The following is a 25319-nucleotide window of genomic DNA, read 5'->3' on the forward strand; positions in this document are numbered from 1 at the left end:
GCTGGGGTGTCACACAGTGTGTGTGTGTGTGTGTGTGTGTGTGTGTGTGTGTGCGTGCACGCGTGTGTGCGTTTGTGTGTATGTGTGTGTGTGTGTGTGAGAGAGAGAGAGAGAGATAGAGAGTGAGAGTGAGTGAGTGAGAGTTAGTTTTAGTTAGTTAGTTAGTTAGTTAGTTAGTTAGTTAGTTAGTTGTTAGTTAGTTAGTTAGTTAGTTAGTTAGTTAGTTAGTTAGTTCATGGTAGGTTGTCCTGGTATCCGGCTCAAGCTCAGCTGCTGTAGAGACTCTACTCACAACAGGATAGACCCAGGGATTGGCTAGACACCTTCATTTATTATCCCAGTAATTGAAAGAAGGCTCTCCTGTGGGAGAATCTGCAGCCAAAACCACAGATGCATGATTTCTAGAGAGCCATAAACGGGACTATATGATGTCACAACCTCTAAACTTTTGTGGTAGGAAGGAGAACAATAGAAAACTTCCTCTTCCTGCCACTGCACACTCTTCTTACCTATGATGGGATAAAGTTGTCTGTGGTCTCCTCAAAGAAGCACATCATTTTGAATTGAACTATGGACTACTGTAACTTTTAAGGATTATTGCCAGCCTGATTTTCATCACTGTATCTCTTTGAATCCTGGCAAGTATTTTAATGTGAGTAAATCTTGTTTCTTGTTTCTTTAAACAGTCTGAGAAGGAAACATAAAAGGGAGATGATCCAAGTCTGCCAAAGCATCATTGGATATCATAATTCTTCTAGGTTAAACAGCCTTAGAGCCAGTGTGGTGTAGTGGTTAAGAGCGGTAGTCACGTAATCTGGGGAACCGGGTTCGTGTCTCCGCTCCTCCACATGCAGCTGCTGGGTGACCTTGGGCCAGTCACACTTCTCTGAAGTCTCTCAGCCCCACTCACCTCACAGAGTGTTTGTTGTGGGGGAGGAAGGGAAAGGAGAATGTTAGCCGCTTTGAGACTCCTGAAGGGGAGTGAAAGGCGGGATATCAAATCCAAACTCTTCTTCTTCTTCTTCCTTCTCTCTAAAAGCTTCTAAAGATAAGCTGTGCAGGGATGGGATTTTTAACTCTGCTGAAATAGGTATTTGCATTCTTACACAAGTAAGAAGATGAAGGATAATTAATAAATAAAATATCCTCTCCTACTCATCTAAAACCATCCAACATCTGCAACCTGTAGGGGAGGTGAAGGTGACTTGATGGAAAGGAAGCCAGGACTCCTGTTCTGCAACATGGTGTGTAGCACTTTCTCTGCCTGCGCTCATCTATAAGCTGTGCCTGCCAAAACTCTCTTGCACAACCATGGTGCTATAGAATAAAGTAAACAGGTCACTGAAGTCTGGAAGATACAGAACCCTTTGTCCTACTGTGCATATGGAGATTCTGCTGTCATGCAGGCCTTTGCCTCCTGAGAGAAAATGTATTGGACTGGTTAGGTGAGGGGTGTGTGTGCAGAAATAAGGTTAGCTAGAGAGCAGTACCCTGTTTCCCAAAGATGCTCCTCTTGCTGAATTTCCTTAGAAAGACCAAGGCCAGGATTCTGCAGATAATTCATTCCCTAAATAGATTACATCTGCAGGATCGTGGTATGTGAACTTGGGTGGATGACTTCTCTGTTCCTGCCATCTGGGAGGAGTGTCCACAGTTCAGATGTGGAGATTTGTGCACAGAACAGTCCAATATTAAATTCTAGCTATTTTCAGTGAAAAGGATCTCAGGCAGTGAGGCTGAGAAATACCTTTTCTAGAGATGTTTGAAAGCTGAGCTAGAAGATCTGAAACAGCATAAGGAAGCCTCATATTTAGAGGAATCAAAAAGGCTTGTAGACGAAATCATAGAATTGCAGAATCATAGAATTGTAGAGTTGGAAAGAACCCACACAGATGCCAACTCCACCTGCTGTTTATATGGGGAAATCCAGCCAGAAAGCTTTCCCTGACCATGAGAGGTGTCCTATGCTTACTCTGCATCTGTTTACCCAGCGGGATGTTCCTGCCCCACCCCTGCCATTCAGATACAGCACAGTATTTCACAGTGAGCTACCTTTTGTCAATATTTTTTGTCTTCTCAGTGAGATTCTTTATTCCAAGGACCTGATTTGATGATTGCCATGTAACAATTCATTTACTAGGAATATGTGATACAGTCACATTATGCAACATTTCAAATAAACACCTCTCTGTATGACAGATGAGTTTTCAGATGAGTATCCTTAACCTTCAGTAGGACACAATTTCTGCAGAGGGAAGGAGCAAATCACAGCAATGCATTACTCACTGCTAAGGCATTGCTCTACAAGAAAAGGGCATTAGATTTTTTACAACAATTTGTTTTGGCTTTTTTTCTTTAAACAAAAGAAACATACAGAATTGTCAAGTATTTAGACAATAAAAGACAAAGACCACAAATTTAAAAAATCAAGTGTGTGTTCTGTGATACTGCAGGGTAGATAAATCAGATTGGGAAAGACTTTTATTGGCAGCCAATCTTTGTCACTGCTGGAGGAGGAAGCCAGAGAATGCATTTCTTCCAATACTTGGACCGTGCTCCATCTGAAAACTGGTACAGAGAGACAATGATTTGCTTATACCTGAAGCTGAATGGATAATTACAATTGCTGTTATCCCATTTAAATTTTGAAAGAAACACATCAGTTTTAAATTCAAATTAAAAATATGAATGTGAAATTCTCTATTCAGAATTCAAGATTTTACCTATTGGCAGCCTGGGACTGTTTTGGTATTGGCAGGTGCTGGGTATGAATTTTCAAAAACTGAACAATGCCAACAACTGTAAAATGTTAAATACCATTGAATACTATCAATCAAATAATGCCAGACACGGAATACCATCACATATAGCAAGCAAGTTTCCTCTTGCCCCCGTCTGGGCATGTGACCCCCTCCAAATCCCAGGCACATGCAGGAACTTCTCTGACTTTCACCACAGGGATGCTTTGATCCAATTCCAGGGTCCACCAGAGTAAAGAATGACCAAGCATGTCTGAAGGAGCCTCACAAATATTTCTGGGCTAACTTTAACGCAAGAGCCTTGTGCTTTTTGATGACAGTAGACTGTTGAGCATTTGAAGTTCAGTTAGATCACTGGCCCGTCTGTTGAAATGGGTCTCAAGGTCTGAGACTTTCCAAACCCTGGCACTTGAAATCCTTTTAACCAGAGATACCAGAAACTGAGACCTAGGGCCTTCTGGATTCAAAATATTACCTGTCCCATTCCCCATGCTGAGGAAATTGGTTCTCTTTGTAGAAATGTTGATGGATGAACCGTTGGGTCACTTTTGCATGCATATCTCAGTTTTTCTCCAAAGAAATTGTATCATCTCACATTTGGCTCCTCTCTGGGGAGGTTGAGCATAAGCAAAAGGCATTGACAAATCTTGCTCTCAGATGCATAGATGATAAATCCAACATTTAAGCAGCCAGTGCCTTTTCCCGCTTTGGTGAAGGGCTCTGAGGCAACTCAAGCAATCTTTGCCCACAGGAGGTCATTCAAAACCCCTGGTATACCCCTGGATAATACAACTTCATTTCACATAGGATACCAAATGGCACAAAAATCTGTCTCGGATGAGATGCTGCACTATTTTTGATGCCCTCTTCTTATCCAATAGCGCCTCTCTGTGGTTGGTTACAGTTTTGCTCCCTTTCCCCCTTTCAGATCATTTTAACAGATAAAAACAAAGCCACAGGCTCATGCATCATATTTCTTGATTCAGAACAAGAGGGGAATGGCATTTTTAAAAAGAGAGAAGTTAGTGTATTCTGTTGTACAAGTGGGGTGTAAGGAGACAACCTATTCCTTTACTCCTAGACCCGTGCTAAGCAGTGGTAGCACATAGAACATTCTAGGCCTCGCATGTGTATCTCAGTAACCCTTACTACAGTTTTGCAAGGTGAAGAGGCAGGCTAACATCATTATTTGAGTGTGGATCCTTATGCAATCAAAATGGGCAAAATCCCCAAGGAGATCCACAGCATCAGCATACTTAGGGGAAATTCATTGTGCCTGCTCAGTGGGCATGAAATGCTGGCAGTCAGAATGGTGGTGGAGGAGGAGGATGGAATGGAGTATTCGAGAAAAGGGTTTATCCTGTTGGCTGGAATCCTGAACAGGATTGCTGCTACAGGGGCAACACAAAGAAAAAAGAAAAGAGAGACCAGCTTTCTATGATAATCTCTCTCTACTCAAATTAATAATTTTTGTTCTGGGGACTTCTTTGCTTTATAAATGAGAAAGGACGTTGATTTAAAGTTAGGTGGTCTTAATGAGGGATGGAAAGGCAGGTACTCCTACTCTCCCCTGACCACTTGGGAACATATTAATCACTGCTCCGTCTATTAACCCTGAGTAATAACATCATGGAATAACTAAATCTGTTCTTGTTCATGGGGCAGTACTCAAGCATCACCCAGAAACTGACACACAGCCTCTTTGTAGTCTTCTGATTGAAAAGAGCTCACAGTTGTTCTCACAAAGAATGAGGAGATAGAGCGAGGTGGTAGAATTCTGGATTGCATTCTTTCAGACTACAGTTGGGGTGTGTGCATGCCATTTTTTTATTTAAAAAACCCCCAATCCTCACATTAAAAAACTCTTTGCATGCAGGAAGTTGGCACCTTAAGGAAACAGCTTTACTAAGAGAGGTTTTGTTTCAACACAGATGAGCATTGTAAAACATGACCCCCCTCCTGAAGCCTGAAGTGGTACATTCCAGAATCTCCCACCTCCTCAGTCTACTGCACCATTCCGTTTAGTGGGTAGAGTGGCTCTTACACATAAAATGCATGGATGATGACTATCTGTGCTACAGAGGTACATCTGGATGTTGCCTGACAGGGCTCAGATGACCCCCACTGGGTGCATCTGATTCAAACAATTATCTACATCTTCATCCAGGGCCACTGTCACCACCAAGATTCTGCTGTCCTCTCAACCTTGAGATTCATTTTATATGTACAACTCTGCAAAGTCCCCTTAGAAACCTGCGACAGTTTCTGCACACTGAAGCTCACAGGCAGAAATCTTTCAGGCATTGACTTTATGTGCAGCCTGGATGTGAGTTCACCACCACAAGCAAAAAATGCCTGGTTTGTGTGCTCTGAAGTCTGCTGGAGATAATTCACACAACCAATTGCTCCACACTTTCATAGATTCATGCTTTTGGTAAATGGATCATCCAAACAATGCTGGAGCATTATTTTATCCCCAAAGTTAGCCTGCATTTTGAATGCGGTTCTACACAAGTAAGAACAGCACCTGAAAAACCCCGCTCATGCTGTCGATTATCACACCAGTTGTCGCTTATCACATTTCGAAGTGAAGTAAGACACATTCTCATCTAAAGAGCCCCCACCTCCATAAGACAATTACGTTTAGAGACTGAAGCTGCCTGACTGCGCTGCACACAACCAAAAATAAAACTGACCCTCGGCATTCAATGTGATTCCAGCTGCCTCCTCCCCAAAGCAGGCAAGTGGTCTGGTCAGTCTATGTGAATAGATAGAATTTCATCACCGAGTGACGATGTTTCGCTTTCCAGCCAAGCCACGTTCTGGCCCTGCTTTGCCAGAGGGTCAGATAATGGACAGCGAGCTCGCCTCAAGCCCTGGGCGGACTATTATGCTTGCTTGTGAATTAAAGTGAAGAACGTATTTCGTTTGCTTTGTGGCGAAGGAAGTTGACAACCCCATTGCAGCGTTTTTATTTTATTTTATTTTATTCCGGAATTGCACTGAGTGAAACAAAAAAGCAGCCGCCCTCTTATTTGACAGGAGCAGATACATGGGCGTAGCCAGGAGGAGGCAGGCCTAGATTAAGCAAATAAATAAAACAATACTTAACTAACCAGTTGCATTGCAGATAACTTGGTTCTGCCACCCCAAAAATAAATCCTGGCTACGCCCCGGAGCAGATAACAGATCAGAAATTGAAGATTATACTTTTGAGTCGCTGCACCATTGTTAATCCAAATAAAATAGTTGGATTCAGACATAGCACGTCCCGGGCACTTAGAAACTTCGGACACCAACTTCGGCAGTGCTGAAACAAATAAAACAACAAACTCTTTCTATCCATCCCCTGTGATCAACATTTTAAATCCTAAAAGGTACATCTATGCCGGCTCTGGATTTCCAAGGGGGGTGGGGGTGGGGTGGAGAGTCAACGGTGCAGAAATGAAGGGCTCTAGTGACCCCTTGTGGCGAAAGCTTGTCAGCAAAAGGGAGAGACTCGTCCGGAGCCTGACGCTTGCTCCTCCCCGCGGCTCCCCCGCCTCCTCCTCGCCCGATTGTAAGCGATTAAAGCTCGCCTAGCTAGCTTTATTAATAACAGCGTTTATAATCGAAGAAGGCCTCCAAGAGGAAGAGAGGGAGGGAGGGAAGGAGAGAAATAAAGCAATAAAACTAAATTGTTTTCTTTTGATGGGGGAGATGAGAGAGAGTTTATTTGCAGATGCTGGGATAAAGCGAGTTGATTTATCGACAGAGCAAGAGTGTCGCTCTCAGGACGCCACAAGTACATATTTCCTGAAATATTGCTCAATACAATATCTAATACACACCAACACTTCACGAGTATCTGCTGCTACATCGCTCCGCGCGCGCGCTTCTTGAGCTGGGCCCCGCGCAGGAAGTTCGGGGTGGCGGGTGGAGGCTGGAGCGGGGGGGGGGGGCGTCGGTGAGGTCTCCAACCTGCTGCCACCAACCGAGAGTCTGCTTTCCTCCCCTCCTTTCTGCCTTCTCCTCTCCACCTCCTCCAAGTGATCGCACGGTGATCGGTCCTTCATAAATACAATTGAGAATTGTCTTTATACTTTGTAAATATTGGATTAGCTTCTCATTGACCAGGCCTCTTGAAAAGACCCTTTAAAAAAATCCCACGCCAGGTCTAAACTAAGCCTTACAGTCAATAGGTAATGAAAGTAGGTTATTTCCTGAGCTTAAAGGGGTTTTTGAGCTCATTATCAGGTTAGCTGATTCTCCCTAAATAGCTACTCCAGTGACGGGATGCGGGAGCGAAAGCGATGAGGCGGGGGGGGGGGGGAGTAGAAGAAAACGGCTCAGAGAGGAGGCGGCTTAGGTAGCTGTTGGGCGAGACTCTCCAGGCTCAGGAACCCGCGCGCGCAGAGACCTGCAGCTCCAGGAACAATCCATCAGTTTTCAAATGCACGGAACATTTTTTCATTGTCTTCTTTCTCTCCCTTCCCCCGCTGTAGTTCTTTCAAATTGCCTCCTGCTATTGTCTTCAAAAACCTATTGAGTAACAGCGACCGCTTAACCAATGAACACAAAGATTTCGCTCCGGCGTTTCTATTGAAATACCGAAAAATGCGCTTTCCTTCGAGGAGGCTGGGCTGGTGGGGCCCGATCGAGCCACGAAAACACACAGCCCCTTTTGAGGAACCGAGGAGGCGGGAAAGGGGCTTGTTTTGGTTTCGCAAACTGGCGTCCTTTGGAATGCGAGTCAATCGTTATTGTCAATATGGCATTACTTGTTATTCGGTCCCGTGGCTTTCAGTGGGAAAGTTAAGCAAGCGCTTAATCACCCCAGTTTAAGCAGTATTCGCACTCCGAGCCTAGTCAGATTTACCAGGAAACAAGGCCTGTTGGTCTCCATGGGATTTACTTCCCAATAGATATGATTGGATTGCCACCGTCAAACGGCGTAACTATGCGTGCTGCGTCCTGGCCGTTGGTGACTCGGAAGAAACTGACTGGCTAAGGAAGAACTGCAGGTTTGGAATAAAAGCGTATCGTCAGTGATTTTTGAGAATCACACCCCGGTATACCAAGGAGGAGGGTACTAAACCTAGATAGACAGAAAGACAGATGTTGGAATAACATAGTAAGAGGTACAACCCCAGGTGTACCGATTTTTCGCAATGGCCTGCTATATTAACCTAAGAGCTGTGATTAAAATGGTATGACTCAAGCACAAAATTAAGCACCTTTAAATCTTATCGATTTCCAAAGGGCAGATATAAGCAAATGCTTAACTTTCCCCGTGAAATCAGTGGGACTTACAAGCGCTTAAATTTGCCTGGATGATGTCCATCAGTCGTCCTCCAGAGAACTTCCTGTGGTCATTCTAGACAGCATGGGGCTGGTTTTCGATTTCTCTGGAGGAGGGCAGAGAACCACACACATATATCATCAGCCAGCAGCAGCCAGCAGCAACCGTATCCAGTTGTGATCTGAGGAGTCTCTGCATAACATCACATCTCATCGTGAATGAGATTCCTTGTTTTCTCGGCCCAGCTCAGCGAGCTAAACAGCCACCTAAACAGTTAGACAGGCAGCCAGAGGAACTACAATAAGGATGGACGGGAGGGGGGATAGGGAGGCATAAAACCAACGTTTTTTTTTAAAAAAAGTAATTTTATGGCTGAGTTTTTGTTTTAACCTCTGTGTAGATACAAGAACCTAATTGTCTGTGAAACTAGAGGCATATTTTCTGTAGACTCTAGAGAAAAAAGAGGCCATGTTTGCTTTCAAGAAGAGGGAGGGAAAGGACTCTTCTTCTTCTTCGAATAGATATAGCACGGATTTTTAATTCGTCTTCCTTTCACAGACAACAATACCGGTTTTGAAAGGCGGATACAATTTGGGTTTTGTGAAGGTCCCTTTCTGCCCTCTCCCGGCCCAGCTGTCCATATGGAATAGGGCATGTGCAACGTGGCTCACAATGGCACCAAGTGACAGGCGGAACAAAACCCGAGGTAGTTCCCCCTGACTCGGGGATGCTCTGCTCATTCCAGATACGCCAATTGATGAATTGCATTTAAACACACGCACACACCCACACCCCGAGAAGAACAAGGGAAAGAAGAAGAGAGAGGGAAGGGAAAGCGTTCTCTCCCCCCGCTCTGTCCCTTCCGTGGCTTTCTTTTCTTTCCCCCACCCCAACTTAATATGCACGCCTCTAACATCCTCAACTCCCAGCCTCCCTTATTGTGCCGTTTTGTGATGGGTACTGTATATTGTGCAAAGATAGACTACCCCAAACTCCCGCACCACCACCGGCGTGTGAAATGGAAGGCCACTGGGGGTTAGGGCCACACAAGACTTCGCCAGCTTGATAGACTTAGTAGAGACCGGAGAGACAGCGGCTCCCCGCACTCCACACGCACGCGCGCGCGAGCACAAACACACCGCTCCTGCTCTGGATGGAAGGTTTGCTTTTGGAAAGAGGGGAAAAGAGAGCATTTCACTGGGACGGTGCGCTTGAATGTGAACCACGATAGATCAGTTCTAAATATTGGGTTTCTAGGAGTCCAGTCTGAAATCGGGGCTTGAAGCAGGCCTGCAACTGGGTGCAAGCAAGTCGGACAGAAGGAGCAGGTGAGCTCCTATAAAGACCCTCCCTAGCAGGGGGAAAGGCTCCTTCCTCCCCCCCACCCCGAAAAGCAAACTCAGCTTCGAGGGACAAGCTGCCAGCCCACCGGAGGCAGTTTCGACGGCCCCAATCCCAAATAGGCTGCCCCACAGAGAAGGCTGCAGCTGGTCCACGGCCGGACTGCTCTTTTGCGAGAGACTAGCAGAGAAGCCACCCCAGAAAAGGAGGCAGATTTTCTGCTTTGGCCTCAGAGTTGGCGGCGGGCCCTCGAGTGCAGCAGTCGAAGGCTGGCTCGTTCAATCCCCAGCCTCTCCGAGAGGCGAGCGAAGGCTGCAGCAGAAAGAGATCTCGGCGCCAGATAATTGTGTTTGCTTTGGATGCGGAGTTGAAACGTGGCCAGCTCTGGCGGAAGCTCCACGGGGACTGCTTTCTGTGCCCAGGGTGCCCCTTCTATGGATCCACTTGTTTGCTGAGCTTCGGGAAAGAGCTACAGTCTCCGACATGGCGCAGCATTGACGTGTGAAAGTGCTTTCGACGGGCCTGATTTCAAATCGCATTCTTCGGGCAAAGCAGACAAGCGGCCCGGATAACCTGTCAGCTAACGCTTTTAGCTTGTATCAAGCACCACCCGATCCGAATTAAGTCCCCATCTCTCTTTCTTCCTTCCGGATACGAAATGGACGTGCTCGCGGTCTCCTCTTAAGAGGAAGGTCTTTGGGGGTCTTAAAACGTCTCCACCAGGCACGCTTCACCTCATTAAGCGGCTCCAAACAATTCCCACTGTCTAAAATGTCTTTCCCTGCCCAGGAGGGGAGCAGAAAAACCACACCTTAGTGAGGTTCAGATGACCCCAAAAACAAGACCCTGAAGCAGCCCGCGGTTTCGTCTGCGGGGACATGTGAACATTGGCCTCCCTCGCCAAAGTCGCAAAGACCTGGCGAGAAGTCGCGGAAGGGAACCTCGCGGCGGGACTTCCAGTTTCGAAGTAACCAACCTCAACCCAGCTGAGAAAGTAAACGCCATTGAATTGCTATTAGAATCAAAAGCTTCTCATCTTGAAGGAGCACTCTTACATTTAAATGAGGCTGCGGGAGGATGGGGGGAGGGGCAGAGGAGAGGCTGATTTTTCATTTCCACCCGTCACTTTATCTCCTTATTAGTATCTCAAGTAGATAAACTTGAGCAGGCAGAAGGCAAAGAGGACGAGATTATATTCAGCTTCAGATTGAAGAAAGTTTGGGCCGGGGGTGGGGAGGGAGGGAGGGAGGGAGGGAGGCCCCGTTCCTGTCTCTGTCCTCGTCCTCAAGAGTTTTAAGACTCCGAGTCCTCCTCCGGCTACGGCGCACAAGCCCTGGGCAAACTTCGCTCGCAAGGCGCTTAGGCCTCCTCCCACAGCCCCTTCCACGGATCCAAACCGGAGACCCACCCGCTTCCCTCTCTGCTGTGTCTTCCAGCAGGAGCCCCCTCCTCAGAGTTTGTTCCAGCGTTACTAACAAAAGAAAAAGAAAAACGAGAGAGGCTAACTTAATGTTTAACCACAACAAAAGCGTTCCGTTTAATGTGAATTTAAAACAAAACAAAACAAAACACAGCATTCTGATTAAAATTCTTATAAAAGTCTCAAAATCTCCTAGTTTTCTGTTCGGATTTGTACATGTATATTTATATGGATACTTTTTCATTCCGTATGTGTGTATACATACATATATACACACGCGCTCTCTCTCCCCCCCCCCCCGCCACGGGGAGGGAATTTCCTATCCAATCAGTAACAAACCAAAAATAAAGGCCGGCCTGAATTTATGTCAACAATCACTAAATAGGTTTACCGTTAAATAAAATAAAAGTAGAAGTGCTAATAGTGGCCAGAATTTTATACATGACCATAAATATCTCTGCATAAATGAGAAATAACGTTCTATTTTTAAATTACTCGCTCCTTGGTTAATATACAGCTGACAACAGCTTCTACGGCACACAAACATACTTTACAAAAACCACAAAAGCGTTCAGTTTTTAATCGTTTTTTATTATTTTTTTAAAATCTGTAGTTGTAGGTAGACAGGACCACTAGCAACGGCGTATTCCCCCCCTTGTAAACATGGCGCACAAAACGACCAAAATAATGAAAACTGACCCCCGCCCCCAAATAAGGAAACCCCCTCCCCACCCCAGCCTCGGAATCTCAGTCTTGACCCGTCCACGCGCGCGCGCGCGCGCACCCTCCTCCCCCAGCCGGACTGATTTGGAATCCTTCTCCTTGGAGTCTCTGTGGCTCTAGAGAGAGTTCACCAAGTCCATTGCTGGGCTTGTACCAAGTGGTGCGCTGAGGGGTACTGGGGGTTGCTGGCCGAGCTGTACTGGGCATTGTATTGCATGTGCTGGAGAGACTGGGCGCTGTAGGCTGAGAAGGGGATCCCCGCCTGGAAGGTGGCGGCAGCCAAGTCCTGTGCCTTGAGCGTGTGGCACGGCTTGCCGTCCCTGACTAAGACGGGCACGGCTACCCGGCGCGGGGAGGGGAGAGGAGTCACTTCCATACCTTTCTCGGCCCGGGCCCGCTTCATCTTGTAGCGGTGGTTCTGGAACCAGATCTTCACCTGCGTCGGGGTGAGGCGGATCAGGCTGGCCAGGTGCTCCCTCTCGGGCGCCGACAGGTACCGCTGCTGCCTGAAGCGCCTCTCCAGCTCGTAAGTCTGCGCCTTGGAGAAAAGCACCCGCCGTTTCCGTTTCTTGCCGGAGTCGCCGTTGCTCGAAGTTTCCTTGTCGTTGTCCGGAGACTCGTCCGCCGAAGGCTCCGGAGATTTGGACGCCGAGTCCTGTTGGGAGTTGCTGGATGCCAAGCCGTGCACTGAGGGGAAGCCACAAAAGAAGCAGATCAGAAGAAAGCCGGCCGGCCGGCCAGGCAGGCAGGCGAGCGGGATCGAGCAGGATCGCAGGATCCCCCCCCTCTGCAACCCCCTCGTTTTGGGACGCCCACCCTCATCCTCAATAAGAAATGAGCCTCTGGGTCTCCAAAGGGAGGTTCACCAAGACTAAACGTACAACAAATTGCAACGGGGAAACCCCAGTTTAGTTCTGCATATATGTGACAACTAAGTCCCTAACAGCCCTTTGGATCAAGTGTGTGTTGTTGGAAACATCTCTATCTGATGCGTGTTTGTCACAGCCACACATTCTCCTTCCCCTGTGAGGTATAGGCGACTGTGCGTTTTAATCTTCTTTCCCTCTCGGAAAATTACAAACACAAATAGAAAGCATAGAGGCAAAACAAGGTGACTATATATGCCATGTTAATAAATCTGTTAGGAAACACAGTACAGAAATAGTAAGAGATAAGGATTTGTAGATATAGACAGACCATGGTCACCATAAAAATCTTGGCGCAATCCACAGCGGTCTTGCGTAGCTCCCAATCATTTTAATGCAGTCTTGCGCAGGAGAATATCCCGCTGGAGCCCCCCGCCCCCGCTTTTTACAACGTTTGGACTTTGGTCTCTTCCTTTAACAAACAAACAAAACGGACTTCTTCTTTCTGGGCTACGTGGATTGATTTTTAAAGGATAATTCAACAAGCCATTCTTTGATCCAGCACAGCCAATGGGACGGTTTACAAACGTCTAAAGCAAAGCCATCCAAAATTTCCCCACAAAGCATACTCTGTTGGTTAGAGAAGTAGAAAGAAGGATTCAGGGGAAGCGGGTGTGTGTGTGTGTGTGTGTGTGTGTGTGTGTGTGTGTGAAGAAACACGGTTGGGTGGCTGGGAGAATTTTGGAAGGCACATTTTAAAATCTTTTCAGACTGGAGTTTTATTCTTTCTCAAACAAGGATTGAAAGCCATTATTTTGACTCGGTTCAGGTAATTAAAGAACCCAGATCTCCCATTTGTTCCCGTCATTTCCAAGAAGAAGTTAAAACACGCACGACACACCACAGCAAAAGGAGGAATTTGGCGAGGGGAGAGGAGCGGAGGAGAAGCCGCACGGCCTCATCCGGGCTCCTGGCGAGGGCGAGAGGCTCACAAAGAGAGGGCTCCCCCGTGTAAGTTTGGCTACTTACAGGAATACTGGATGCTCTCGGTGGTGGCGAGCCAACGCGTGTAGGGATTATCGGTATTGTCGTAAAAGGGGTTCTTCAGAGGTAGCGTCTGAACAGAGTCCAAGGCGGTTGTCCCCAAAACCCCGGGCTTTTTGGGGGGTTCCGGCCCCTCCGCCTCTTCGTCGCCCCCTTCCGCGATGGATCCGTCTTCGTCATTGGTGTCAGGCAAGTCCAAGATGTCCTTTACAGAAAAGCCGGTCTTTGTGTTGGTCAGAGACATATTCCGGGCAAATCTGAGGCAGGAAACTTTGAAGGACCAGATTGTCAATCCTCTTGCTTCGCCAAACATACACCGGTTGGGGGGGGGGAAGGTGGGGGGAGAGAAGAAGGAAGTGGGGGGTGTTGGGTTGGAATAAAAGAGGGGACGCGGTGGCAGCGGCGGAGGAGGCGGAGGAGGGTGGCGGTGGTGGGAGGAGGAGGGCAAAAATCAGCGGCGGTCTTTCAGCATCTAATATCTGCGCTTTTCGGGCTTGGCTGCTAAGAGCCGCGGAGCACAAGGGGGGCAACTGGCGGGGCTTCCGCAAGACTTTGTAACTCCAGGAAAAATGCCAACGTGCGTTTACTTGAGGGTCTGCTTTAAGCTCAGCGCGCTAACGGTGCCTCCTCGAAAAAAACAAGCCATTGCTGAGACTGGCAGTCCATATAAGGTTGGTCTCCGCACATGAACCTGCCGAGAGAAGGGAGAGAGAGAGAGAGAGAGAGAGAGAGAAAAGGGGGGGGGGGGAGAGAAATGCATTAAAAACGCAAAAGGTTGGCCACGTGTGGGCGGGTCTTAGGAGTCAAGTGGATGAAGACAGTGTTTGCAGATGTGAAATTGCGGGGTTTTTTTGGGAGGGGGGATGCGAGCCTCCACCATTGGTGCTGTAGCACATGATGAGTGGTATAACGTGTCAATTAATTACAAAGATGGGGAGGGCCTTTTCTCCACAGTATTTACATACAAAGGAGCTGCAAGTAGCCAGATATTCCACATACTTGAAAGTACATTTTAACAAATTGCCTCTGGTTTTGTTTTTTTTAACCCCCCCAACAACCATCACTACCATCTCTAACCCGATTTTGCATTCATTTCCCATTCTCGTTGCTGACATAAAGCTGCCTCTCTCTCTCTCTCTCTCTCTCTCTCTCTCTCTCTCTCTCTCTCTCTCTCTCTCTTCCTTCTTTCTTTCCAAGCAAGCTAGAAAATTGACTGTTTTACAGTGGCTTGAGCTAAATCCGCCACTTTTAGAAGAAGAAAGTGCAAAGAAAAGACAGAAATGGGGAATCTATTCAAATTAGTGGTTACCTAAACAAGATGTTGTTGGGATGGCAAGAGCCCAACTTATGTAAACCTCCTAGGTCAATATTTTGGTTGAGGCTTAAGGATGAGTGCTAGAAATTAAACAGCAAGTAATTGATTCCAGTTTGCTCCGAAATCAGCTAAACTGGCAATAAAGAGGGTAATTCAGCTCCTAGATAGAGTCGAACGATTTTTTTGTGTTTTCTTTTTTTATTTGCACATGACTAATTTATTTCACTCTTCCGTTTTCTGGAGAGATTACTTGTGCGTTTAACAAGGCATACCGCTGTAAAAGCCAGAGCTAGCCTTTTTTTAAAAAAACAAAGAAACAAAAACAAAACCAATTCTGTTTTAAACTGGAATTTTTGAGAACCCCCCCCCCCGCTGGAACACGCATTTCAAAGGCATTCTTAAAAAAGGGGAAACCAATGAATTTTACGTCTTTTAAAGTAGCACCTAAATTCTCTCATGTATGTGCCCAGAATACGATGCTACTGCTTATTCAGACAGTATTAAATAGCCTATCTTAGGGACACTGAAAGGACAATAAACCTTGTGGATGGGAAAATTCCCAGCATTTTCTGTCTTCACTTGAACCAAACTCCCCCCCCCCGCTGCTGACTCTCCCCTCCCCCTCCGTTCTCCCCCTCCCCCCCACTTGGTTTGGTCCCCAGAGGTTTACGGCTCGTAGCCTTTTCTTGGGACTCTCCCCCCCCTCTCCCCTCCTTTTAAAGAGTGAACTCTCTGTCCCTCGCTCTACGGCTGGAGGCGAAATACAGCAGCATTGTTTATCTCCGAGGGAATCTGGGTGGGGCTGCGGGGGCGGCGGCGATGCGGACGGCAACATTTCGGGCACAGCAGAACTCGGTGGATGGGATCCTCCTGGGGTCTTCAAAGCCGGCTTGGGGGAAGGATGGTTTTCAAAAGGGGAATCAAACAGGACTGCCCCCCACCCAGTAAAAACCGCTTCTCCCCAAAGCCCCCTGACACTTGCGGAGACGATCAAGATGCTATAGTTGTCAGAGTTTCTCAACCGCTTGGAACTGGGACTTGGAAACTGGGACGCGGTGGTCTGGGTGTGTTTGTGCTGGAGCGTGAGGTGGGCGATCCCCGAAGACCTTCCGAAGCAATTAATGGTGGTTTATCAGTTTATATCTCCCTGTCCCATCCCCCTATGCCTCCCATCTAGTATGTGATGTGGATGACAATGGTTCGGTTTCGGGGTTGTTTTTTTTAAAAAAGCTAGTCCCTGAGCGCATCCTGGGTGGTCGGACCGGGGCAAACACAAATACAAACCGATTGCTAAGCTGCGGACAATGGGCGAAATGTAGACAAATGTCCGGCTTCTGTTGGAAGCCTTTGTCCTAGACCAGGTTTTGCATTTATTTCACTGGCGAAATAATACATGATTGACGCCCTCTTTCAATGTGTTCTAACTGTTTGGAATAAATCTGAGGTTGTTCCTAGTTGTCATGGCATTCAACGTCTTTCAATGGACTATCTCTTCATTCATTTCGGAATCTTGCCACAATATTAAGGAAAGCCCCTTCATGTGGATGCGACCGACCTCCTCTCCTTTTTTCACTCGACTAAAAAATAAAAAATACACATTTTGTATATGTGCGTGCGTGTATCTCTCTGTGTGCGGGGGTCGATTCAAAGAAGCACTAAATTTTAAAATGATACGCATAGTTTTTTATTGCATATACTGAGAAGGGGGGAAAGCGATGAAAAGCCGGCATTTGACATGCATGCAGGAATTATTCAAGTTAATAGTAAACGTGTCTATAAAGTGACCCCCCCATTTTAAAACACATGAGCTAACTTGAGATAATGCACTCAAGTAATTTAAGGCAGCAAGGCAATCCAGTGATTATGAAGGGAAAGATTAAGCAGCAAATGTAGTAAATACATGAATTATAAATTTTACTTGGGGAGCGGTGAGATGAGGGGAACCTTGATTGTTCTTCCGGGTTGTTATGTAATTTTTTGAGGTTTGGGCGGGCGTGAGGGGGTGGGGAGTAACCCGTCTCTTTGGCTCCAGGCCAAGGCGGCAAGACCCGCAGTTAAAGAACAAGATTTTTCAAAAATGTTAGCAGCACAGTTAACAGCAACAAACCCCACCGAGGACAAGCGAAAGACAACTTCCCCTCCAGTCCCTGCTCCCTTCTCTTTAAGAGAAAGGTTGTGATGGGGTGCAGGAGACAGAGGAACTACTGCTGCCTTAGCTGCTGCTCTCCTCCTCCTACTATGGGCCCCTCCGGCCGTTGGGAAATGGCTCTTTCGTCCCGTGTCGTCCTTGTTCGTGCTTGCTTTTAGGTGAGGCTGGAAGTGCCCACCTGGACGTGCCCTTGCCGTGCTTGGGCAGTGAACAAAAAAGCAGCGTGTTTTCTTTAAAACCCGGATAAAAGTCTCACTTGTTGAATTGTATCAATAAAGACCTCCCGGCAGAGTTGCACTCTGGAGCACACGCTTCCCATGTGATGGGCTCGGGGCAGATTCGCTCCCTCCGGCCACCTGATAAGCAAATATTTTCCTAAGGGAAAATCAGGGCTCCTGCAGAACATTAATCAGCCGCCCTTCGAACGGCGATGACAATAGGCCATTGAGAAGCACACACGCACACACACACACTGAGCGACACAGCTGGACTGTGACCAGCTATTCTCCTTTGTACACAAAAGACCTGCAATAAGTCATAATTTCTATTCCCATCAGCACCACTTCGCCCTCCCTGTTCCGAAATCAATCTATAGAACTTACTTACAAGTTTGCCTTACATACGAAGTTCCCACAAGAACAAAGGAATCGCTTAGTAGGAAGGAAAACCTCCCCCCCTTTTGTTAAATATTTTCACCCCAAAACTTCTCTCTTTCTCCCCTCGGCCCCACGGAAACCTTCGAGTGGAGAGGGAACGTGAGGTGGGAGCGGGGGCGACAGGCCTTGGGGACTTCGCGGGGGGGGGGGTTCAATAAAACACAGGGGTTTCCACTCCTATATTTCCACTTCTATCTACTCTCTGGTAGGGATAGAGAGGAAATGCTACATTCCGGCCTAAACGGGTGAAATGCAGCCAGCGTCGCATGGAAAAATCTCTGCCCAGTCTGTCGCCGGTGGGAAAAGCCACTCGGAGAGACGGAGGCAGGCTAGGGGGGAAGCAGAGGAAAGACGTCCACGACCAGGGCGTCCCAGGTCAGGTCTGGTTGGGTTTGTCCTGAGGGTGCGACAGATTTTTAGCCGCTACGGTGAAAGGCCGCTAGACCTTCTGAAATAGGACTTCATATTCCTAGAGATTATTCTTCCCTTTCAAAAGGGGGCCTCGACTTTTTCTCTGACCTCCTTTTAGTGGGCCGTAAATGGCCCTCATCAGACCCCCTGCTTGGTCGTTTCCACCAGCCAGTTGCCCAGGCCTTCCTTGGCCTTCTTCTCGTGAGCTGGTTTGTCCCACAGATTGGCGTCCCAACCAAGCTATTGGCTTTCGTTATGCAGAAGGGCATTTAGCCTGTCTGTCTGTCTGTCTGTGCTGAGAAGCGGTGCTCTTAAACACCTGCCAGAGAAACCGATCTGGAACGTCAGAATATAGAGATTCTTCTCCAGGCTACATTCGCGTGTTTTGTTCTGTTTCCCTTCACGGTTCCTCGTATGCGAGGTCTAATGGACTCGGCCAGGGTGGTTCAGGGTGATGATGACATTAATCGACATTCCTAGGAAGAACTGCATGCAATGAACCGGGGCTCTTGGGACCTTCTTGAAATGCCTCTGCAGATATTACGGAGGGCTGAAATCTGGTTGTAGCATTGTCTCGTTGTTCGCTAGTCGAGAGAACTCCTACGGAATAGCGTGCCTCAGATGAGCGCTCACTTATTGAGCCTCCCTCAACGACAGCAATACAAATAAATCTGGCAACGGAGGTGGGGCAGACCCGCGGTCGTGGCTTCTGGGGACCCAGGGCGAATCGAGTAGCGATTCTGTCCGCCCATCAGTTTGAGAATCCTGGAAGGCTCCTCCATCCAGAGACTTCGGAACCCTAAGCCCTGGAATTAAAGGATGGAGGGGGTTATTTGAACAATTGAACAAGAGGCTGAAAAGGAGAGGTGCGTGTACACAGCGTAAGTGCTTGTACTTCAGCACAAGTGCCCTCTAGGAGCGAGGAAGTGTTTACCTGTTTACTTTTACAGGTAGCTCAAACACCAGGCAGCCGCCTGCTCACTGATTTCTGCAGAGGTCTTCACCACCCTTCGAGCTTAGAGGAAGTATTCAGCGTCCGAAAAGGGGATTTAAACAACAGCAACAACACAAGGGAGCCAACAGTTTGCAGGGCAGAAGAGCAGGGAAAGAGGGCCCTCTTAGCCACCCCACTCATGCAAATTGCTTGTGCACTTCTAACATCGAGAGCTTGCAGCTCAAGGAGGGCTTGCGGAAGGAAGCCGCACCACCGCCAGGAGAACTCAAGGTTCTTCAGCAGCGGGAGAATTACGGTGAATTCGGAGGCAGGACTCGAAGGTTTGCAATGCAGGTATTTGCTCTTAAAACCAGGAATCTGAAGACACGAAACTTATAACATACCATTCGATTTGTTAAAGTGGTTGGTCCTGAAGTTTAGTCCTCAATGAACACTGCACTTTAGGATCAATTCCTAGTCAAGATTTATAGCAACAGCGACGTGATGCTGTTTGGTATATACGTCTCTGCAACGATTACAGTTAAATTCCAGCCAGGGGTCACTATGCAGTCTAATAAGCCTCACACCCTGCAGGATGTGGGGAAAAGATGCTGCAGGCAGCCAGATGCGCCCCCCAGGGCTGCCAACGTGAATAAAATATGGGGGGGGGTAAGCCCCACCCCACATAATCGAGCCCATGACGCGGCAAACGTACACCATTTCAATGGCAATGTGCACCAATTTTGTGGGCCACGGTCCCCTCAAATATTTTATTGGGGGGGGGACAGAAGGGACCTCAGCCGCTAGGAGTTGGCTCCTATTGCTCCGCTTGGCCTTGATGCTAAAGAGCGAAAGGCATTATCTTGGTCTCCCCTTCTTCTGCTAGTGGACAGAAGCATTCCCAGCCATTAAAAAGTTCAAGGTCTTTCTATTCATCTTGAGGCATAGGATTGTTGGGCTTGATTTGTGTGCGTTTTTCTTTGACTGGAGGAGGAAAAGGAGTTCCCTCTTTGTGGGTGCGCGCGCGAAAGACAGAGAGAAAGAGAGCGCACTGTACAGTATATAGGATTGATCTTTCACCCATCACAAAATCCCATCTCAGATAACAGCCTTCAAGTGGATTAGTTTATTGTTTGATTAGAGCAAAGGTGCAAGCAAAATGTTTTTATTCGCTCTGTGCAGACAAAAACACACCACACCTTTAACGCTTCTTGTGAAGATTAGTTGGAGGCAGACACAAAGCCTTGGTTGTGGGAATGGCGTGTTTTATCTCAGGATAGGGTATAGTGTCAGGATAGGGTATACTTAAAATCAATAGGAAAATATACATAACAGGTAATATGTAAGTCAACCTACTTATGATTATTGTTCTCAAGTGATTCACTTCCGCAACACACCCTGAAAACAATGAAGTCGCGTAAGCCTTTGTTTGAAAAGTGTCTTGTAGGGACAGGGCTGGGGGAGAGATTGATAATTAATGAGTGCCATCTTTCGAAGCTGATAATAAAGCGTCATTTGACAAATGCAAGGCACAAGAAGCACCCCTAAGTAGACAACTTAAAATTGCATTTGACTGCAGACCCCCCCGTCCTTTTGCTGATGTGTGCGTGTTCGAACATTTTAAAAGGGCCAGATTTATCTCTTGACGAAAAAGCATTTTTTCTGGTTTTATTTGCCGAAAAGCAATGTGCAAAAGCTACTGACGTCAGAAAAGATGACAATAGCAAAAGTAGCATACTCTAAAAGAAATATTCTGAAAGTAGAAAGCTTGGATGGAATTGTTTTGGTAGTACAGAGGAGACTCCTGGAGTGAGGAATTTCTGGTTTTGGAATAAGCCACCAATTAAGCTCGCTTAACTCCGGTTGAGAAAGTTCTGAGCTGTCAGTGGGGTGGAATTGCCTTCACCTTACTAGAAGAACAACACAAATATTTCCACAGTTCTAGGAAGGGAGGAAAAGAGCCAGTAATCGCTACACTGTCAGGGTGGGTTATCCCCCGAACGCTCTGAAAAAGCAATCTGTTCCTTGTCATCCGCATAGTAGAGAAAAAGAAATAAAAAAGAAATTGTGTTCAGGATCTCTACATCTAAATGAGCTTTTTATTATGATGGTTATTATGAATTTTTCGCCCCCTGCAGCCCTCGCTTTGATAACAAGCTTTCCCCAATTCTTTCGGAAAATCTCCCAAGGTCATAAATTGTAATAGACGTCATGGATTTTTCTTTCCTGCAGGCTAATCGGTTATTTACGGGCTGAGAGAAAGCCAGAGGGCACGTGTTAGGACTTTGATAAAGCGACTTTAATGAGGTTTTCACAGAAATACCCAAATAATCTAATCTAATATAATAAATTAAGTTGTTCCACCAACTACTTAAGCAACCAAAGGAGAATCTTGGCGTTACCATATAATTCCACGGGGGCTGTAGAAATCGGACTCGTCTTTCCGCTGTAAATATTATTTTCTGCAAAAGCTAAGTCTAGCCTCCGGGCATCCTTTCGGTTCCAGACTATTATGAGCGTTTTATTTGTAAACTAAAAGCTTCCTTCCCTCCAGCCAATCCTTCAGCTTTATTCGTTCGCGTCTCTCTAATGATTAAGCGTGCCTCAATGAGATTAAACATTGTCAGCTTGCCTTCAGAGCTGTCTCTGCACAGATCCATCCCTTTCCTTTTGATAAGAACAATTTGAATAGAAGAGATTTCTCGTTCTTTAGGCAACACAGAACTGAAAGCACTTGGCTATCAGAATTAACTTTGTATGTCCTCTACATGTAGCTCGAATGCGGGTGAGTAGGGGGACAGGGGAAGCCAGTCACTCAAAATTCACTCATATTTGAAGCGATTTTACGAGCGATATTCAATTTATCACCTTAACGAGTTCTGTTAAGGTGAGCTCAAATAGGTAGGCATATGTGAAAATAATGATCACACCAAGTACACGAGCGAAAGTTGAAAGATGGGGAACTCTTGGATTACCACATTGCAGCACCGAAATGCATCCCCCCAACGGGGGAAATGAATGAAATGAAAGGCGAGGTTTCCTTTCAAATAATAAGAAACGGGAGAAAGTCAACTAACAGCCGGAGAGGGATTTCTAGCTCCGATCCCATCCGGCTGATTCTCAACTATTTCTATACTATGGCGAACTCTGCTGACTCCCTCGAGAAGTCTCTCTCCCCCCCCCCGCTCCTTTTCCCTAACAGTTCCTTTTTCGTTCCTAGTAAAACAATCTGCGTTTGAGAAAGGGACCGGAGCAGACGGTCTGTCCCAGCCAGGAAGGATCCCTGCGCTCAGCTCCCTAAGAGAAGCCAGGCGAAACCGACCAATAGAGCTCAACGTTGCTGCAGAGAGTAAACCGGCAGGGAGCTGAGCGGCGGCCAGACTTGTCAGGAAGCAGCGCGGAGGGCGCGCGCATCCGTCCGCAGGGGCGCGCGCACCCCAGGCAGGTAAACGTGGGTCTTGCTTCCCCGCGAGACTCTGCCGGAGGGGCGGAGAAAGGAGGGAGCTCTCCTCCACGCGAGCCCGCTCTCCCCTTCGCGGCCAGCCGGCTGGTAGAGAAAACGCACTCTTCTCGTAGACAGAGCATCTCCCTTCGGGCTGCAAGCCGCCTCTTGCCCCTCCCTCCCTTCCCTCGCAGCAGCTTTGAGGCCGCACCTGATCTTCCCTTGGCCAGGTGAGGAAGCCCTAGGGAGCCAAGAGCTTCTTTCGGGCCAGGCTCTCCGCTGGCTCAGCTCCTTCAGAGGCTCCGTCCGCACCACCTGCCCGTAAGCGAGGCCATGCCCCTTGGCTCCCCCCCCCACCGCCGCGTTGCCTCTCTTTCCTCCAAACCACAGCCGCCTTTCCGCGACCCCCGCGACCACTTCGCTTCAAAGGGTCGCTTGACTTTTCTTCCCAGAGGAAGCGCCTCCGTGGCCCCGAGGCGCGCCCAGGTCTCTTCACTTTCCGGCGCCAAAGTTGTTCGGCCAGGTAACAGACTTGCCCGCGCCCCGCTCCACACAAAACACCGCCCGGACCTCAGTCCTCCCCGTCCCGACTGGACTTGCTGCGTTCGGGCAGCTGCCGCGGCGCACAGGCCTCCCCTCCCCTCTCCCTTCCTTTCCAGAAAGCGGAGCGCCTCACCTGGTGGCGGGGTGTGCGCGCCTCTGCCCCGCGGTTTCCCTGCGCTGCTCGCCTGCCTGGCTGGCCAACCGGGCGCGAGAGATGGCTTGTATGTGCGGGAGAGAGGCGAGGCGGAGGTCAGGAAAGGCTCCGCCAGCCGAGGCGAGGAACTGCTGGGAGCGCGGGCTGGCTGGCGCGCGCGAGGAAGACGCAGATGCGAGTGACTGTGCGTGTGTGTGTGTGTCTCTGCGTGTGCGTGTTTGTCCAAGCGGAGGCTGCTGCTGGTGGGCTTTATATAGACACCCCAGAAGCCTGGACTCCTTCCTTCCTCCCTCTGCGCTCCCTCACATTGTCTCAAATCAGCCAGCAGCTCTTGACGAGCCGGGTTAGCTGGGGCCCCCCTGCTCTCTCTCTCTCTCTCTCTCTCTCTCTCTCTCTCTCTCCTCAGCGACGCGATCTTGTTTGCTTTGCTTCCCGCTCTATGACGTGGGACAAAATATTGGCCATATGTTCATCGGTAATAAATTGGTGCGAAGCGCAAACACAACTGTTCCTGGATGGCTCTCTCTCAGCTGCCTCCGCCCCGGCTCTGCTCCTGAGCAGATGGACCTGCACGCCGCGCCGCCAGCCCCGTCCAGCCCCGCTCTCGCACTCCCTCTCCGCCGCAGCCCCTCGCTCAGATCCCGCCGGATCTGAAGGTCTAGGAACCACAACTACCGCGGGACCCTTTCAGGCTTTCTCTGCCTCCTCCCCGCTTCTCTGGCGCAACCACCCCCTAAACTTGGAGGTTTTTCAGGCTTGTCCGCTGCTCACTGCCCAAATTCCACCCCCGCCGCCTCCATTTTTAACGAGCTCACCTCCCCATAAATCGCTGGGTAGCTAAGGCGCTATAAAACCTCCAGGGGCCAGATGTGGCACGTTATTTATGTGTGAAAGCTCGTTTACATTAGATATGCTGATTCAAGCTTTGATAGCGCGCTTTGCAAGAGATTAAGACTGGTTTTCCATCGGCGGCTCCAGCCGCAGCTCGCTCCCCTCCCCGAGGTAGTGGTGGAAAAGGAGCTGCGCGGGGAGAAGGCGGGGGTGGCCTCGGTTCCACAGTGCCTAACCTCAGACAGCAGGAGTCCACACGTTCTCCCACTCGCTTGATGCTGATAGCGGAAGCCTTGAAGAGGTAATCTGGGCTACAACTCACGGTTGCGCCTTTCCTCTTTTCCTTCAGGCATTAGGTCTCACAGGACGCGTTTCATTCCGTATTTACTACCTCGAAGAGAGCAAAAGAACACTAGCACTCCACCTACAGGAACACACCTCTGTGTGCTCCGTATTAATTAACCCGGAATTACTAGTCACGTCCCTGGTTCCTTAGCGATGCAGACGCCCCTACTCCGCCTCAAGCAGGCATCGGAAGGGTGAAAGATGTCCGGGGGTTTTTAGTCCAAAGATCAAAGACGGGTAAACAAGACTATAAAAACCACCCTCATTCCATTTGATAACTGTTGCAGGCCTGGTACATACAAAAGTGCGCGCAGGCGCGTGCACACTATTAAGATCAGAATTGGGACCGGTAACCCACATAGGAAAGAGCTCCTGAGGTTAACGCTAAGATTGCTGGAGATGGCAACCCAATAAAAAGTCAATTCAATTCGAAGAGTTATTAGCAAACGAGAAAATAGCAGCTGCGGCGAGGTTACATTTCGAAAATTGTGTGCAGTTTTGATAACTCAATCTAAACAAAACCCAGCAGCTCATGGAGCTCAAAGAAGTGTAGGAAAGGGCAGCCAGCGTGATCACGGACTTGGCTGGAGGATCTTCCAGAGGAGAAAAGGCATTCGAGGGGTTTTTGCTTAAACTTTAAAGGAAAAATGGCTATTGGGGGGGGGGAGTAGGCCAACCGAATGATGACGGAGAGGTACGACATTTCCATCCTCTCTTCCAACGCTAGAACTCGGGTGTGCACCGAAGGTGACTGGAGGGAGGTTCAGAACTTCGCCACAGAACTTCTTGCCACAGCATGTGACGATGTAAAATGTAAGCAGATGAAGACATCTGCAGGATTGCAATAACACTCCTCACGTAGCAAGTACTATGGAGATAATGGATCCATATAAAATATGGACTATTGAAAAAGATGCAGTAGAAAAAGTTTGATAACAGGACCCACGGAGGGGAAGGTGGGAAGTCCAAAGATTTGGAGGAATCTGTAAATATATACAGTATGGGTATGGCTGTATTGTTAGAATTTTATATTTTTAAAATCAAATAAAAATGTGAAGGCTTGTAGTGAGAAGGTCGCATTCTTAAAGACTAGTGCCAAATTGCA

General features: G+C 48.0%; 1 protein-coding gene across 2 annotated transcripts; it reads right to left on the minus strand.

Moving 5' to 3' along the window:
* Positions 1-2033: 2033 nt before the first annotated feature.
* On the minus strand, positions 2034-23373 carry NKX2-2 (NK2 homeobox 2). Of its 2 annotated transcripts, XM_053397503.1 has the most exons (4): positions 23018-23373; positions 13420-14125; positions 11903-12211; positions 2034-2568 (listed from the first exon to the last, which is right to left on the minus strand). In XM_053397503.1, the coding sequence occupies exons 2-4, from the start codon at positions 13745-13747 to the stop codon at positions 2390-2392; spliced, it is 816 nt and encodes a 271-aa protein (XP_053253478.1). In that variant the 5' UTR covers positions 13748-14125; positions 23018-23373; the 3' UTR covers positions 2034-2389. The 2 variants fall into 2 exon arrangements, with proteins under 2 accessions (XP_053253478.1, XP_053253477.1); XM_053397502.1 differs by lacking the exon at positions 2034-2568 and having other exon boundaries at positions 11540-12211; positions 23018-23368.
* Positions 23374-25319: the final 1946 nt, after the last annotated feature.

Source organism: Podarcis raffonei, chromosome 7 (genome assembly GCF_027172205.1).
Source record: "Podarcis raffonei isolate rPodRaf1 chromosome 7, rPodRaf1.pri, whole genome shotgun sequence".
In the NCBI taxonomy this organism is placed as follows: Eukaryota; Metazoa; Chordata; class Lepidosauria; order Squamata; family Lacertidae; genus Podarcis; species Podarcis raffonei.

Bases quoted from the DNA above. Each gene is read 5' to 3' on its own strand.
- NKX2-2 (XM_053397502.1), bottom strand. From the start codon at position 13,747: ATGTTTGGCGAAGCAAGAGGATTGACAATCTGGTCCTTCAAAGTTTCC. The intron at 12,212-13,419 runs GTAAGTAGCCAA...GCTTCCCCTCAG, and splicing joins CGAGAGCATCCAGTATTCCT to TGCACGGCTTGGCATCCAGC.